The 15669-nt window shown below is 44.5% G+C and overlaps 1 protein-coding gene across 2 annotated transcripts in view; it reads right to left on the minus strand.

Annotated features, from left to right (window-relative positions):
* Positions 1-545: 545 nt before the first annotated feature.
* AGBL4 (AGBL carboxypeptidase 4) overlaps positions 546-15669 on the minus strand; it is a 915072-nt gene continuing 899948 nt past the window's right edge. The window contains exons 12-13 of one of the 2 annotated variants that reach the window (XM_045584580.1): positions 11661-11757; positions 546-763 (exon numbers count right to left, since the gene is read on the minus strand). In XM_045584580.1, coding sequence (XP_045440536.1) covers positions 682-763; positions 11661-11757 — 179 coding nt within the window. In that variant the 3' untranslated portion in view covers positions 546-681. Of the gene's footprint in view, positions 764-5274; positions 6926-11660; positions 11758-15669 lie in introns of those variants that run through there. The other variant, XM_036445875.2, reaches the window with a different exon arrangement.

The following is a 15669-nucleotide window of genomic DNA, read 5'->3' on the forward strand; positions in this document are numbered from 1 at the left end:
TATGTCAGATAGCAGAGTCCATACTCATGCCTGTCTACACGAGTCTATTGTGGCATCTTGTCAAGAACCTAATCCTCCAGCTGTTTGGTAAGCAACTTACAATGCACACCTTTGAAATCAGGGTGTGCCTTGTTCTCTTGGGGTCTAGAGCAGGCATAGTGGGTCTGTGCAGTGAAATCCTATATAATAAAAGACTAATATGCAAATCAACCTAACAGTGGAATGACTGGTCACTAGGATGCACGCTGACCACCAGGGGGCAGATACTCTACACTGGCCCTTCCCCCTGGTAGTCAGTGTGCTCCCATAGGGGGAGTGCTGCTCAAACAGAAGCCGGGCTCACTGCTGGCAAGCACATTGGCGATGGCAGGAGCCTCTCCTGTCTCTGTGTCAGTTGTACATCCCCTGAGGGCTCCCGGACTGTGAGAGGGTGTAGGCCAACCTGAGGGACCACCCCTCCCCCACCCCAAGTGCACAAATTTCATGTACCTGGCCTCTAGTATAATAAATAATTCATAAGTCTCTGTGTTACTGTTAACCAACACTTAAGATAAAATATTGCTTTATTTATTCTATCTGCCAGCTCAGGGGTGTTCCCTGGTGTCAACTACACAGTGATGTTAATTATTTCAACAACACTGCACCTTCTGTATGCAAGGTTTGCCATGTCACCTGCTGGTCTCATCTCTCCAGTGGTCTCTGGTTCAGCGTCAGGTCTGAGGACAGAGAGAATCCTTGGGAAGCCGGCACCAGTGTTGCTGAGCTGAGAATAAAAAATTACTAACTAGACATCTTGCCCACAGCATTAGGGTATAGCAACCTGACATACTTTTCAAGGTAGATTTGAGACCATCCTGCAGGGTAGGCAACTGGGTAGGGAGGAGTCCTAGAACCCCGAAATGGCACAACTGTAGGATTCCTTAGTGATCACCTACTTAGATAGGCTCGTATTATAAATGAACAAGCAGAGGGAGAGTGACTTTTCTAAAGTTATATAAATGCTAGTTGACTGGGATTAAATTCCAGATATTTTGCTTCCAGTTCAAACTCTTTCTAACGGATCATTTTGAGTCCCCATCCCTAGCCCTTATCCTCTTCCTATTGTGTGGCTGTAGGATGGATGTTTGCAGAGAATATATGTTCCTTCTCCCCACTACACCCATTTCCTTGATGTTCCTGAAGCCACCCTGTGAGTTAGGAAGATAATCATTCTTAATTCCATCCTTAGGTGAGGAAATTGAAGTTCTAGGAGGAATACGACAGCAGCTGAATCAGGCTTACATCCAGGCCTCTGGGTTAGCCCTCTTCCTAGCACCACATAGCTTGCCTAAGGGTGATGAACAAATGAACAAAAGAAAGAAAGGATGAATAGATAAATGAGTGAACTTACTAAAGAACAAATTAAGGCAAGCAGGATGAACAAGGTTTGATTTTTGAAAGTCCCCATCCTGTGTATTTACATTTCAACACTAAGTGTCAAGCCTCCTGAAGCTGGTCTATGGACCAGAGCAATGAGGTGTTTATTCACAATCGTGTACCCACCATTCTGACCACCACCCAGAGCTCAGCCCAGTGGAGAGCAGGCCTTCAGTGAGCACTTCTAAAACTGAGCAGAAATAAACATCTGAAACCACAGCATCTGTCTCCCAGGAGCAGAATGGAAAGGTATCGGGGTGTTAAGGGGAGCAGCCGCTCCCTTCATAACACCACGCCACAGTTGCTGGTTTAACTTGTAGTCCAGAGGGGTGTGAAGAAGGAGAGAGAGAAACAGGAATACAAAGAGATGCCAGAAAGAGATGTGAACATGAGGTCACCAGCTAGCAGTCAGGAAAGGGGCTCTGGGTGAGCTGTCCACCAAGGGTCTGGCTGGATAGAATTAGCATCAGCCTCCACTGGGGCTGGGCAGGAGAGGTGGCCCTGACATCCCGTTGGGCACCGTCCAGGGAGGCTGGGCAGAGGGGTGACCCATTAATATGGATGAGATGTCAACAGAGAAGATAGAATTTCAAACAAAAACGAAACCTAGGACCTCTGACTAGGAGTTGAAGTGAAAACATGCTTAGAATCAACAATGATCTGTCATCTAATACTGAGTGATGTGCACACAAAAGCATTCACAAATACTGGTACACACACTCATGCATTTTCACACTCAAATATAAAGAAGTTACAAAAGCCTCATACATAATACAACTAGGCTAGTATGCACACACACATGCACACTTACACTCAGATCCAGCACAGTCAATTATCTGTCACCCTCTCCCAACCTCTCCTCATCTGTCTCCCCTCTTTGTCTCTCTCCCATGGATGCATTTAGCTTTAAAGTTTGACAACTTTGTATATGGGCCTGCAAGCTAGATTTGTTCCACTTTGCCCAGGGGGTTGCCCTTGTTTAGAAACATCCAAAGGCAGAAAGAGGAGGGATGTCCATCTTACAGAAATATTCTGCTAAAGCAGCCACCTCATTCCCATCAGTGTTGCATCAGCAATACATGAAGACTCCCCAGAATGGTTATCCTCTGCCTGGCCTTTGTAGGGCCCTGGGATCTGAGCAGTGAATTATACTGATTTTTGCCATCTCTAATCATCATGCTCCCAAAACAATGCAAAGTTGAGTTGGGAAAACAAAGCTGATACCCAGGAAAAGTGAAATACCAAAGCCATTTCTAAGTCCCAAAAAATGAATGTTTAGATAAGAGTTCTCTTAAAAGCCCAGAGGAAAAGTTATTTGTGAGAGCTGGGAGGTCAGGGAAGACTTCCTGAAGGGAGGTCTTGAAGGATAGGTAGAAAGCAGGGCTGCAGAGAGGAATGGGAAGCGCTTAACAAACACAAGATGTTTAATGCATTTTGTTGGATGATTGTGACAGGGCAATCCAGGTCAAAGGCAAAAAGTGGACCAAGTGGGGACTTTATGAGAAAATACTGAGAAATGCTTTTTTAAATAAAGTACTTTCCCATTTCATCCTCTCATCATAGCCTCATAGTACCTTTGGGAGTAGGTTGCCTGGGGGTGTCACCGTATCAAAGAGTAAGAAATTGAAGTCAGTTGAAGCTCTGGGGTAACTTCAGACAGGGTGAGATATACTTAATGTCACAAAGCCAGGCAGTGTTGCTTGCTGATACCCAGCAGGGGGCGCTCTAGTCTCTCATCTCGCCTGCCCAGTTCCTTCTCAGGATAGAGCCACAAGCAGCTATAAAGGGTAGTAGTATCTGCTACCAACCACTGTTCTGAGGAGAGAGAAGAAGACAACTGTACAAAAAGGAAGGGTGGAGGGAGGAGGGACGTGCTGGGCCTCTACCTTGCTCTCACATAACCCTTTATAAACAATGCTAGGGTTGTGTGTTTTGTTGTTGTTGTTTTGTTTGTTTGTTTGTTTAATTTTGGCATCAGTCCAGAGGCTTAGAGACAGAACTGAAGGTCTGTTTAGCCTCAAAAACTGCAATAAGCAAGCAAGAGGCCCCCCCCCCCACCCCCCATTCTTGTGTTAAGGCCACAGCAGAGGCTGGGTTCCAGCCTTGATGATATTGTTAGCTTGGTTGCAGCAGCAGCAGCAGCAGGGGGTCATTAGCTAGTTTTCCTATTGTCTTTGAATAGGAGAGGGGCACAGGATGGGCTTTATCCTTTCAAGGTAATTCAATGGCACCTCTGAGGCTTGCCTAAGAGGACCCCAACTTATTTTCTTAAGTTGTAAGAACAGTGCCAACCATAGAAATCTGGAGTGATTAACCTTCATTGAGCATCAATTCATACATCTACCAAACATGTATTGACCTAATTTACTGTGTGCCAGGCATTGCATTAGAGGCCTTTGCATCCATTGTCTGTTTGATCCCAATAGTCCCTTGGGTTGGTGCTGTCCTTCATCTCAGTGCTGAAACCCTTCTCCTCTAACTTGAGATCATGGGTATAACCTGGTCCAGAAAAACTAGGAAGTTGCTGAGCAGGCCAAGGTCTCAGGAGGTCCACTTGAAACCCCTCTTTTTTTTCAGGCTTTTTTGCTCTGCTTTTCCAATGTGAAGAAGCAGACAGTACTATTGCAAAAATATCCTACAGTTGGCCTTATATCCATATATTTTTTTCCTCTAAAGCAGCAATTTCAACCCTTTTCACCTCATGGTGCACATAAACTAATTAATAAAATTCTGTGCACTCCAAAAATTATATTATACTTTTTGCTGATTTGACCCCCCCCCCCCCAAATTAGGAATGATTTTGATTCATTCACACCAGACAACTATTGTTGTGTTGGCTGTTGTCATTCTTTTATTTGACAATCTAAGGGAAAAGAGGTCAGTGCCCCTGACTAAATAGTCAGATACTGCATGTTTTAAAATTCTTGTGCCATGGCATACCAGCTGGAAATTGCTGGACTAAAGGAATGCTAAATGTTCATGGAATCCATATGCTGTAATTTAGAGACATTTTATGACACTCATTTAGCATTAAAAGATATTTTTCATACTGCATAATCCATTCTCTGACATCAGTTATGTAACCTCCTGCCTCAGGTCATTTCAGAGTTACAGACTAGAAGGCAATGCTGCAGAGCATCCAGCATCCCCCTAGAGAAGAGTCCCTCATTTCCTCCATGACAAATGTTTATTCAGACTCTGCTTGCATACCTCTGGTGATGGGGAGCTCCCTGTTTCCATGGGAGCTCATCCAATGATTGACAGCTCTCTTCATTAGAAAGTTTTCCTCATTTGGACCTAAAATCCATCTTACTAAGACTACTTCCCTGAATCTGTTTGCTTCTTTTGGACAAAAAGAATGTCCAAAATACAAATTGTCATTTTTCCTTCCTACTTCTGTTCCCTCTTAGGTTTTTGTCTCAAGGACAAACAGCTTCAGTCTCCTCTTCCATTTCTAATGGAAAATGATTTACAGACAACTCATTCATCCTAGTTATACTATCAGTAGCATAGCTATCATTTATTGAGCACCTTTTCTTGTCATTTCCTACACCCAAATTCATTAAGCCTACATAATGAGATAGACATTACTATTGTCATCCTATGGGTGAGAAAACTAGGATTCAGAAAGGTTCAATAACATACCCAAGATCACCCAGATATTAAGAGACAGAACCAGTGTTAGGATGCAGAATCAAAACCTAGAGTTGCCTGGCTCCATGTGTTTTGCTTATAAACTACGAACACAATCGCTGCTTGAGAGGCCTATGATCCAATTAATCAAAGCGATTTTTAAAAGTGGGGCCCACAACATATAGAAACAGTCTGACCAGGGGAAAATATATCTGGACTATCACCTCCCTTACTTTATGCAATTTGCCTCAGATTATGCTGCCTCAAGAGAAGCTATCCTTTCTGAAGGGCCTGCCACCCTGTTGCCTCATGTTGAGCTGGTTGCAGTCAAATAAATTTCCAGGACTCTGACATGGCAACTGCTGGAAAGTTAAGTTTCAATCGTTCTTCCTTATCTTGGTTATAGAGTCCCTGACCACAAAGTGAGGTTGTCTGGTTGAATCTCAAAGGAATGGAAGACCTAAAGGGAAAGGTGCCAAGAATACTCAGAGGGACAGGAGAGCTGCATCAACCACTTTATTTGTGTTCCTCTGGGCAACGAGCACCCTGGGGAAAAGCTGTATACACAACACAACATTTGTAGCCAGCAAACATATGGTTGTTTGTTATAATTTCTGAAAACCAATAAGCAAAAGAAGAACACTCTTTGCTCTTCATACTTTTTTGCATCCAACTTAGAAAATCTTCAACCCAAAGCAAAAAAGTGCTTAACTGGAGCTTTGTGCTAAAGGCCCTATCTCCCTGGAGCCTCCCTTCCTCTCCCTACCTCCTAATCCTCATTTCCGGGAGGTCACTTTAATTAGCAGGCTGTCGTGGTGACTCAGCCTGCTGCTTCTCCAACAGGGAGGGAGCAGACTCTCCGGGTCCCATTCATCATACAAAGGCACTTGACTCTTTAGAAAAATGCACAACATTAAGCTTGCCTCACCTTGGGAATTGCTGCTGCTGTTGTTTTATTTTACCACCCCCACCTGCCTGCGAGAGCATCTTTTTGTCTTTTGTATCTCCCCTACCTGGCCATCAGCCTTCCCCCCTTTCAGACTGTAAATGCCTGCCTCTTGGTGGCCAGGCTGGATCTGTGACACCAGAATCTGAAGATTGTGTGACCAATACTTTTTTTTGCCTTTGGAGCTAAATTCTCAATTAAACCACCCAGCCCATTGGGAAATAGCTCTTGGATCAGTTTTCTAATGTTGCACGCTGGGATTTGGGTGAGTCAGAGAGCACACAACTCATAGATAAAGTGACTGAATGTCTGAGACCACTGTAATTTCAAAAACTCTGTCCCATTATTCCCAGCAGTGCAAGGGTCTTTGGGTTGCATGTGTTGTTGATGTTGCTTTGGATCAGTAGATATGGGCGCAGCTTTTCTAAAACTATAAACAACTAGAGTTTATTCTCAAAGGTGGTTACTGTACAACTTCAACAGGGAAAGGGCTAGAGAGCACAGACTTCTGACCAACCTCTCAAAGGGTCGTGCAGGTTTTTCTCTTCCCGTGAGAATCTCTATGTGGTGGGAAAGGGAACTGTACTCGCCTGGTTTGCATCTCCTGTTTTGTTCCTGAGCTGTAAGCTGAAGCCTTACAATTGATTTTTCCATTGGTAAAAGGGAAAATCAATGATGAAATTTCTCATTTTCCCCCTTTCCTTTTCACTAGCTAATTCCTTATCCCACAACCCTTCTTTTGGAAACTAGAAGGAGATTAATGTTAGTGATAATGCATGCTCCACAAGACCTCCCAGGACCTCATGTCCTTAAAAAGCGTTTGAAGGGTCTTTGTGGTTCACTGAGCTCTTCTTGTCCCCTTTGCTGATGGGATAGCTGCTGGCCAGGCCCCGCCGGATTGGGTACTTGTAGGGAGGGGGTCTTTCTTTCCTGCAAAGGGGTAGATGACAGAAAGAGAGAAGGACAGCACATATACACACCATAAGAAATCATTAGTGTGCATGTCTATCTTCCCCATTGGACTGGGACCTCCTGGGAACAGTGGCCTTGTCTTGTCCTGGGAACCCAACCCAGGGCATGGTTCAAAGCAAGCACAATGGTTAAATGAATAGTGGTTAGATGGATGGATGGATGGATGGATGAACACATAGTTCTGGTTCTGGAAGAAATCTAATTTTCTACAGCTCAACTCTTCCACGTTTCTACCTTGATTCTTCCTCATTCTATCCATTCACAATGAAATGAGGGTGGACACATAGAAGGGTTATGGCTTGAGAGAGCCTAGGACCCATTCCCTTCACAAGCATTTGAGATCCAGAGCCCTCTTTATATTTCTTAGTACAGCCTGATTAAGAAATTTCAAGATGGGTCCATCTCCCCACAGACTGGGAGCTCTTGGAAGTCAGAGATGTGTTTGGTTCACCCCTGTGTCATAGCAGCCAGTAGCCAGCAGGCAGCACTCAATGCAATACCCTTAATATCACTTTTCGGTTAATAATCCACTGTCTGGTTTGCTCACACACTATAGGCTATGAGCTCCCTGTGGGCAGGCACCAAGTTGTTACATTTCTTCATTTTCCCTCATGCAGGGCCTTATGTTGTGACTGATAAGTTGGTGTGCCATTCATTCATGCTTCAGACTAAGATTGATTCCCAGTGAAAAGAGTGAGCTTCAGAGCCAGAACTCAACTGAATTCCTAGGACTGCTATATATGAGAGATGTGACCTTGTAAAGTTATTTAACTTCTCTGAGCTACATTTGTAAAATGGGGATAAAATATTCCAATCCAGGAGGGGCATTGTGACTTTAAATTAAACAACATGAGTAAACATACCTACTGTCATTCCTTGCCAATTGTAACTTACAAAAGCAGGGTGCCTGGTGCTAGGTATGGTCCAAAAATGAGTCAGCCATTGATGCTGTTTTGGGGCTGCATAAGTTTAGTAAAGGAGAAAACTGAACAAAATACACAGAATAATAAAGAACTATAGTGCATGGCAGAAAGTGGTAAGTGGCATGAGGAGGGCAATCTCTTGTTGTATCTGAATTAGGACGGAAGAAGTGTCTTCCTGTAGTCCTCTATGCTATGACCTTGGAAGAGCCATTTTCCTTCATTGCTGATGACTCAGAAGTAAGGTAAATGCAAGAGGAGGTAGCATACGAAAGGGACACCGTGTTTTAACACCCCATGTCCCAACCAGAATGCCTGGCTGTTGCTCACAGAAGGCTCTTGCCAACATGGCAAGACTGTCTAGCCTGGTGAGACACAGCTTGACCTTCGTTTCCATTGAAAGCCTGGAGCACATGCTTAGAATGCTGCTCATAGGCAATGTGACCTTGAAGAAGGCCTTTCCCTTCTCTGAGTTTCCTCGTCTTCATTTCTAAAATAATGAGAAGATGCCGAAACTGATTTGGCTCAATGGATAGAGCTTCAGCCTGCAGACTGAAAGGTCCCGGGTTCGATTCCGGTCAAGGGCATGTACCTTGGTTGCAGGCACATCTCCAGTAGGGGGTGTGCAAGAGGCAGCTGATAGATGATTCTTTCTCATCGATGTTTCTAACTTTCTATCCCTCTCTCTTCCTCTCTGTAAAATATCAATAAAATAAATAAATAAATAAATAAATAAATAAATAGATAAATAAATAAAATAAATAAAATAAAATAATAAGAAGAGCCCACCTCCTTCCTGCCTCATAGGCTCTGGCATATAGGGGTTGAGGGCAGAGCTGTCTCCTTGCTGAGGCTCACCTGGCTTGGTCATGTTTTCTATTTAATTTTCTTTCATGCATCTTGATGGTGCATTTTGATCTTTAGCCCTGTGACTGTCACTGTGGTCCCGTCAAGTGTGGGGTCTGTTTTGGTCATCAACACCACATCTCTAGGCTTGATCTCTTAGGCCTACCTTGTTGGCCATCCTCAGGCACCCTTTCTTAGTGATGGCCTAGGACCCAGGGGTGTTGACATGCTCTGTCAGCACAAGGTTCAAAGCTGACATATTATATTAATTATCCAGAGAGATGAGAGAGAACAACGATTGATTTTGAGTCAAAACATGTAATTTTCCTTTAGAACCAGAACTGCTCTTTTGCTTATGCTATTTGATGCTTGAGTGGAAAATAATGCAAGAAACTGGAACTATTCAAATCCCAAGTCAGAGCCTTCTGTCCTCCTGGGAATTCATTTTTAAAGAGTTTCTGACCAGTTGAGAGCTAAGGGATATTCATGGTTTGATGAGTCAGCAGTGCGGGGATGGAGAGGGAGTTATTTTTGTTTTTCTTCATTTAAGGGTGGGTGCATTTGCTTTAAGTCCTCAAGGTTTTGAACTCTGAAGAATGAATTCTCCCACTGTTTTCTAAAGAGGGCTCCAAAGCTCAGGGCAGGGGGCTTCCATGAACAGTGAAATCAGGGTGCTGAGAACTTCCCTGAGTCATTTATACCAGGTTTCAACCCCCTCCCCAAGTCAAATAATTCTTCACAAACTGATGCTGAGGAGACTCTAGTCTTGCATCTGACTAGCCCGTCTTCCTCATTCATATCCTGAGGAGGGGTCCTGGATAATTGCTAAAGTTCCTGACAGTCAGCCCCATTCCATGGGTCTGATACAATGCAACATGCAAGAAAAAAGTGGTTAAGGATCAAAATAATTTCATTCAGGCTGAGAGAAAACCTGAGAGAAAGAATCCTCAAATTAACTTGCAAATAAGATTCTAAGAGTTCTTTTGAGTTTTATAAACCTTTAAAATTTTAAGAACTTTAACCAATCAAGAATGACCTTTAAGAAAGAACTGAGTACTTTTCTCTAGAGGTGAGCCCCTCCAAGATAGGGTCATGCCTTCATCATTTATACATTTAGCTTCATCCTTTCCCCAGAGCCCTTGCATAAAGTGCTGTTTTCCTAAGTGGATGACTGCCTGCCTAAATGAATGAATATAGGAAAATGCACACTCAGTACAGTCTAGACAATGTGGGAGCACAGAGAAGAAATAAATGTAATCTTCTCCCAGGATGTGCGGGGGGAGGTGTGTGTGCACAAAGAGCCCCATGACTGGTGAATAATCTGAGACTGACTATGAGTCAGAGTACATTGTCATGCAGCTGGGGCTCAGGGCTAATGACTCACAACACTGTTTAACCGTGGCCTTGAGAAATCATCCAGCTCAACCAGAGAAGGCCAGGGTCTTATCTAGACCATGAAGAGTCTTTTGGAAATCTGGGACTGCAAACTACCCTGTTTCCCCAAAAATAAGACAGTGTCTTATATTAATTTTTTCTCCCAAAGTTGCGCTAGGTCTTATTTTCAGGAGATGTCTTATCTTTCCATGTGTTAGGTCTTATTTTCAGAGGATGTCTTATTTTCAGGGAAACACAGTAGAAATCAGAGGAGATGGAAGCATTTATTGACCATCTATTGGCTGCCAGACACAAACACGCTTGTATATAATCTTTAAAACCATCTTTAGAGGTCATTGTTATTACCCCAACTTTATAGATAAATAGAGAAAGGTTTTGAGAGGCCCCACAGTTAGAATAAGCCTCAGAGAATTTGAACCCTCACTTTCCAGGTGGAACTTAGCTGAGCCTCAGTCTAGCTTTGGAATCATACAAGTCTAGGATCAGATTCTGGCTCTGACAAAAATTCTCTGACCTCAAGCAATTCATTTCACCTTTCTGAGCTCTCTTTCCCTCATTTGCAATATGGAGTATATAACATCTACAATGAATTAATAAATAGGATCAGGGACAGCAATTACTTCACTCAATAAAGAACAATGATCACTATAGGATTTTTGTTGTTGTTGTTAATAATTAGATAAGGAGGGAAGTGTATCAGGGAGGGAGGTGGAAAGGCCCCGAGGCAGCAAGCACATAGTCAAGATCTTAGGCAAGGACTGTGGGAAGACTGGTCTGGTAGGAGCAGTAAGTTATACATCTTCATGTCCTTCAAGGAGGCTGGACCATAAAGGAAGTAGGAAATGAATCCAAGAGGTAGGGCAGAGGCTGCACAATCCAGATGCCCAAATGCTCACTGGGCTCACTTCCAGCAAGTGTGGTGATGCCCAGTGTTTTGCGCTCGTATCTAGCCCTCAGGAAGAATACTCATCTCCTGACGTCTCTCCTCACTGGCTTAAGAAGTTGCCCCAGTGGAGTGCCTGAGCCGAACCTTCTCAGGGGATTGTCCCCTCCAGCCCTGAACCTTTGTGTCTTGAGGGAAGGGGACTACCATGCACCGAAGGGACATGTGTATGATAATCTTCCAACTGAGTGCTCCTGTCTGACTTTATGGATGAGGAAATGGAAGGATAAGGCACTTTAGGAGCCTGGATGACATAGGAGTCGCTGAGGATGAGCAATCAGATGAAGAAGCAAATGGTACCACCAGACTAAGTTAGAATATGACTGCACTCGGCTCCCCGTAAGCCCATCCCTACAGACTCCCATGAAATGTGACCACCCCTCATTGTCCGGCCCCATATAATACTTTATACTCAGGAAATACTCTGTTAAGCTCTTCTTTCCCATACACACTCTGTGGCAGGGCTGGGATTTCTTTCCTGTGCCACCGATGGGAAATCGAGGGTGGAGAGAGGCTAAGGGAAGTTGCCTCTGAACGTGAAGCCCACAAAGCAGGACTCCAGACCACACTGCTCTGCTCGGCCACTTACCGCAGCCTTGGCATGGGAATCGCCATTTTCTCAGCCATGGGGTCCAGCCGATAATAATCCAAAAACGTCCTGGCCACGTTCCGCCCCAGCTTCATATCTGCAAGTGGGTGCATTAAGGAGTAACTTGGAAAAGAGACTGACACAGAGTAAGACTGACACAGCCACTGACCTGCACAATCTTCTAGTATAATGGGTTACAATATTAAAAACAGTTGTATCACTCACTACTCAACACTTTTTGTAGAAACAATCTTTGGAATCTGTATAAAACCTTAAGTGGTAGATACTAATATTTTCCTCATTTAACAGATGAGGAAGCAAATGCACAGAGGTTATAATTTGCCCAGGACCACCGAACTGGGAAGGGGAGGACCCATGTTATGGGTCTAAATAGTCTTATCCCAAAGACTGTGTTCATAGCTTTCAGAATATAGTGAGTCCCTTTGGGAATAACTAGGCTTCTATAGTGTGGCGTCAGGTATATCAAGAGGCTGATAATAAGACCCAAGAGCAAGATACTCTTTGTTGTATGTAGAGCAGGGCCTGCCTGACCCTCAGAGATCTGTCTCCTTCTTTGGTAATCACAGAGATAATGGCAAAACCCTCTCATCCTACATAGTGTCCCCATGCCACCTTGAAAACTACCAATAATAAATCTTTAGAGTTATATTAAAATACAAACTCCCTAGGGACCACAGTGTCCATTAACACTTTAGTATAAATTAGTACAGTAATCATCTATTCAACTACACAGAATATATGCTCAGTGCATTTTATCTCATAGTACTGGGCCTTCACATGAGCTATTTCCTCTTCCTGAAGTTCCTCTCTCTTCCCTTCACTAATTTATACCTATCAAATCTTCAATTGGGTGATATCTCTTTAGCAAAACCTTCCATGACACTTCTCTCCCCTTGCCCCATATTTCCATGGCTTCTGAACTGACTTCACTCCAAGCACTTATTACTTAGCTCATGCCCCTCAGCTCAGAACATCCAAACTGCCACCAATTCTCCATGAGACCTCCTATCTCCTGAGTTTTTCCCTTGTCTCCAGTCTCCAGCTATCCTCCTAGGCAAGGCCAGTATGGCCTTTCCCCTGACTTATTGTACCCTGTCCTGACTGCCTGTCTCCACCCATTTTCTACAATGTAGTCAGGGAGCTATTCTAAAACACAGACTTGACCATGTCACCCAACGGAATAAAACTGTTCAATGGCTCCCAATTGCCTTTAAATTTCAAATTTGAGGACTTTATTTACAAGATCCTTCATAATTGGGTCCCTGATTATTTTCTTGGCTTGTGCTTGCTACCTCCCCACATCTACCCCCTTCCTTGCCCTTCACACTGCAGGAATACTGAACTTTCCCCCTTCCGGGTCTCTGCCTACACCATTCTGTCTTCCTATACCACTCTCCCTCCACAGGGATTACAGGGCCGATTCCTTCTCAGCCTTCAGACAACTCAGTGTAGTTGTTATTTCAAGGAGAATTCTCGGCCACCGTGCCATCCAGGGTCTTGGAGCTAAATTAGCTTTTGCAGAAGGTGAATTTGCTCCACCTTCTTCAAAAAGTCCTTGAGTTGGGATTGGGTAGGACCCAGAACATGAACACTGGCATTTCTGGAGCACCTGGCATGTGCCTGGCACTGCACTGGGTACTTGGTTTACATATGCATTTTGATCATCAAAGCAACCCAGTGAGGAAGGTATTTTCTGGGAGGGGAAGGACGTGTCCAAGGCCATATAACCAGCGATGCTGGAGTCAGGACTAAAATCAGGAGTGTCTGCCTGCAGAACTGCGAGCTTTCCACAACCCTGGGCTCTTTCCCAACTTGAAAGCACCTTTCCTGTCAAGGGCTGAGTCATCCCAGGCCAGTGCCTGGTGGGAGAAGGAAAAACACAGGATGAGCTGTTTATGACAGGCGCTTTGCCGCCCGCCCGCTGTGCTCTGGGGCTGCCACCTGCTTTCCTCTTTTGGATCTGACCGGCTTTCTCTGTCCCCTTCTTTAAAAAGTTCACAAGCTGGCATGGCCTCTCTAACCAGCAGACCCTGAAGGCAGCCTCACGGTGGCCAGGGCCCACAGAGGCAGCTGGCAGCTTAAGGAGAGCAAGTCATGCTTATGTGTGCTAACAGTAGGAGCTACAGGGGCTCAGCAAGGAGGAGAGGTCCGCAAGGACTGAGGACTGGGTAGAAGAGTTGCAGCAGAAGTTTTGGAATCAGATGTATCTAATCCAAATCCTGGCTCTGCCACATGCTATGCACGACAGATTGTATTTCCCAAAGACGTCTGCAATAGTAGCTCCATCTCAGATGCTATTCTATCAATATGCTATAACCTTGACACTCCTTCCACTGAGAGATATGGTCTATGTCTCCTGCCTTTGAATGCAGGTGGGCTTGTGACTCATTTGTAATAAAAACAAATGGCAGACGCTGTGGAACTTCTGAGGCAAGGTCATCAAAGGTGATGTAGCCTACCCCTTGCTTACTGGGATACTTCCTCTGAGGTCCTGAACCACTATGCAAGCAATCCTGAGGCTGCCATGCTGTGAGGAAGCCCAATCCCAAGGTGGGCCTGCAGGAAGAGGCCCTGAGGCTATGTGAGAGACTATGATAGAAATATGTCCATAGTTCCAGCAGCACTCTGCTCTTTGAGCTCCAGACATTGTCTAACGGCATTTCTACCAAAGGCTCCAAGCTGGAACCACTCAGCTGAGTCCTTCCAAAATTTCTGAGCCACAGACAACACAAGAGAATAGCTTTTGTTTTAAACACTAAGTCTAGGGGAACTAGAGCACTGTGGGACCTCACATAAGCGAGCCAATCTCCTGAGCCTCAGTTTACTCATCTGTAAAGGGAAACAGTGATGCCTGCCTCACAAGGCTGTTGTGATGAAGTGTGAGACTAACATATGGGTGTTGACGGAATAAAAAAATGAATGGGGAAGAGGTAAGCCTGACCTTTCCGCCCCAGCCCACAGTGACAGACAGACCTGAAGCCACCATGGAAGGCACCGTGTAAACAAGTCCTCTTGAGCTCCACAAGAGAAGGAGCTGGGCTGAAACTGGTTTGGCCCAGTGGTAGAGCGTCGGTCTGCGGACTGAGAGGTCCCAGGTTCTATTCCAATCAGGGACATGTACATTGGTTGTGGGCACATCCCGGGTGGGGGGTGTGCAAGAGGCAGCTGGTTGATGTTTCTCTCTCATCGACGTTTCTAGCTCTCTATTGCTCTCTCCTCCTCTCTATAAAAACATCAATAATATATATATCTATATATATATATTTTTTTTTAAGTCAACTCTTAAAAAAAAAAAAAAAAGAAAGAAAGAAAAGAAAAGGAGCCGGGCTGCTCCATCCCTTTGTGGGGCACTGGTCATTTTCAATAAGCCCAGTTTAAAGGACAGTGTTTTGAAGGTGGGAGTTGCTTGAGTCAGACTTCTTTCTCTCACCATCCACATTACGTATTCCTCAACCCCTGAGGGCCTCACTCCAGGTTATTTACTGCAATGGCCCGATCTGAGTCAAGAAATGGGATGTGAGTGGGAGATAGGGAGAGAGTGATGGAATACTTCCAATTTAAACAAGCTGTCTTTCAACAAAGATTTAAGATCCAGGCAAAGAGAAGACAATAACTCTCTTGGCTGGAACCCTTTCAATATACTGCAGAATTAAGCCAGAAAAAAATTGGGGTGGAAACTCCCAACTCTTCATGGCCAAGAAAAATCTCAGGATGGCCTGTGAGCGGGATATGTCAGCCTCCTCAGATTCCCATGTAGCTCCTGATCTGCTTTTTGCAGATGGCAGGCAAGGATGTCAGGCGGGATCAGGGCCCTTGAATCAGGGAAGCAGGGGGGCTCTGCTGGGACTCTCCTCTCTCCCACATTGGGTGCTGAGGGCGGACATGGTTATTATCCCCGTTTTGCAGGTGAGAAATCAAAACTGACTTGTGCACTGAAACACAGCAAGTATTGGCACAAGGAAAATTGAAACCAATTCATTCATTCGTT

Source organism: Pipistrellus kuhlii, unplaced genomic scaffold (assembly GCF_014108245.1).
Source record: "Pipistrellus kuhlii isolate mPipKuh1 unplaced genomic scaffold, mPipKuh1.p scaffold_m20_p_2, whole genome shotgun sequence".
In the NCBI taxonomy this organism is placed as follows: domain Eukaryota; kingdom Metazoa; phylum Chordata; class Mammalia; order Chiroptera; family Vespertilionidae; genus Pipistrellus; species Pipistrellus kuhlii.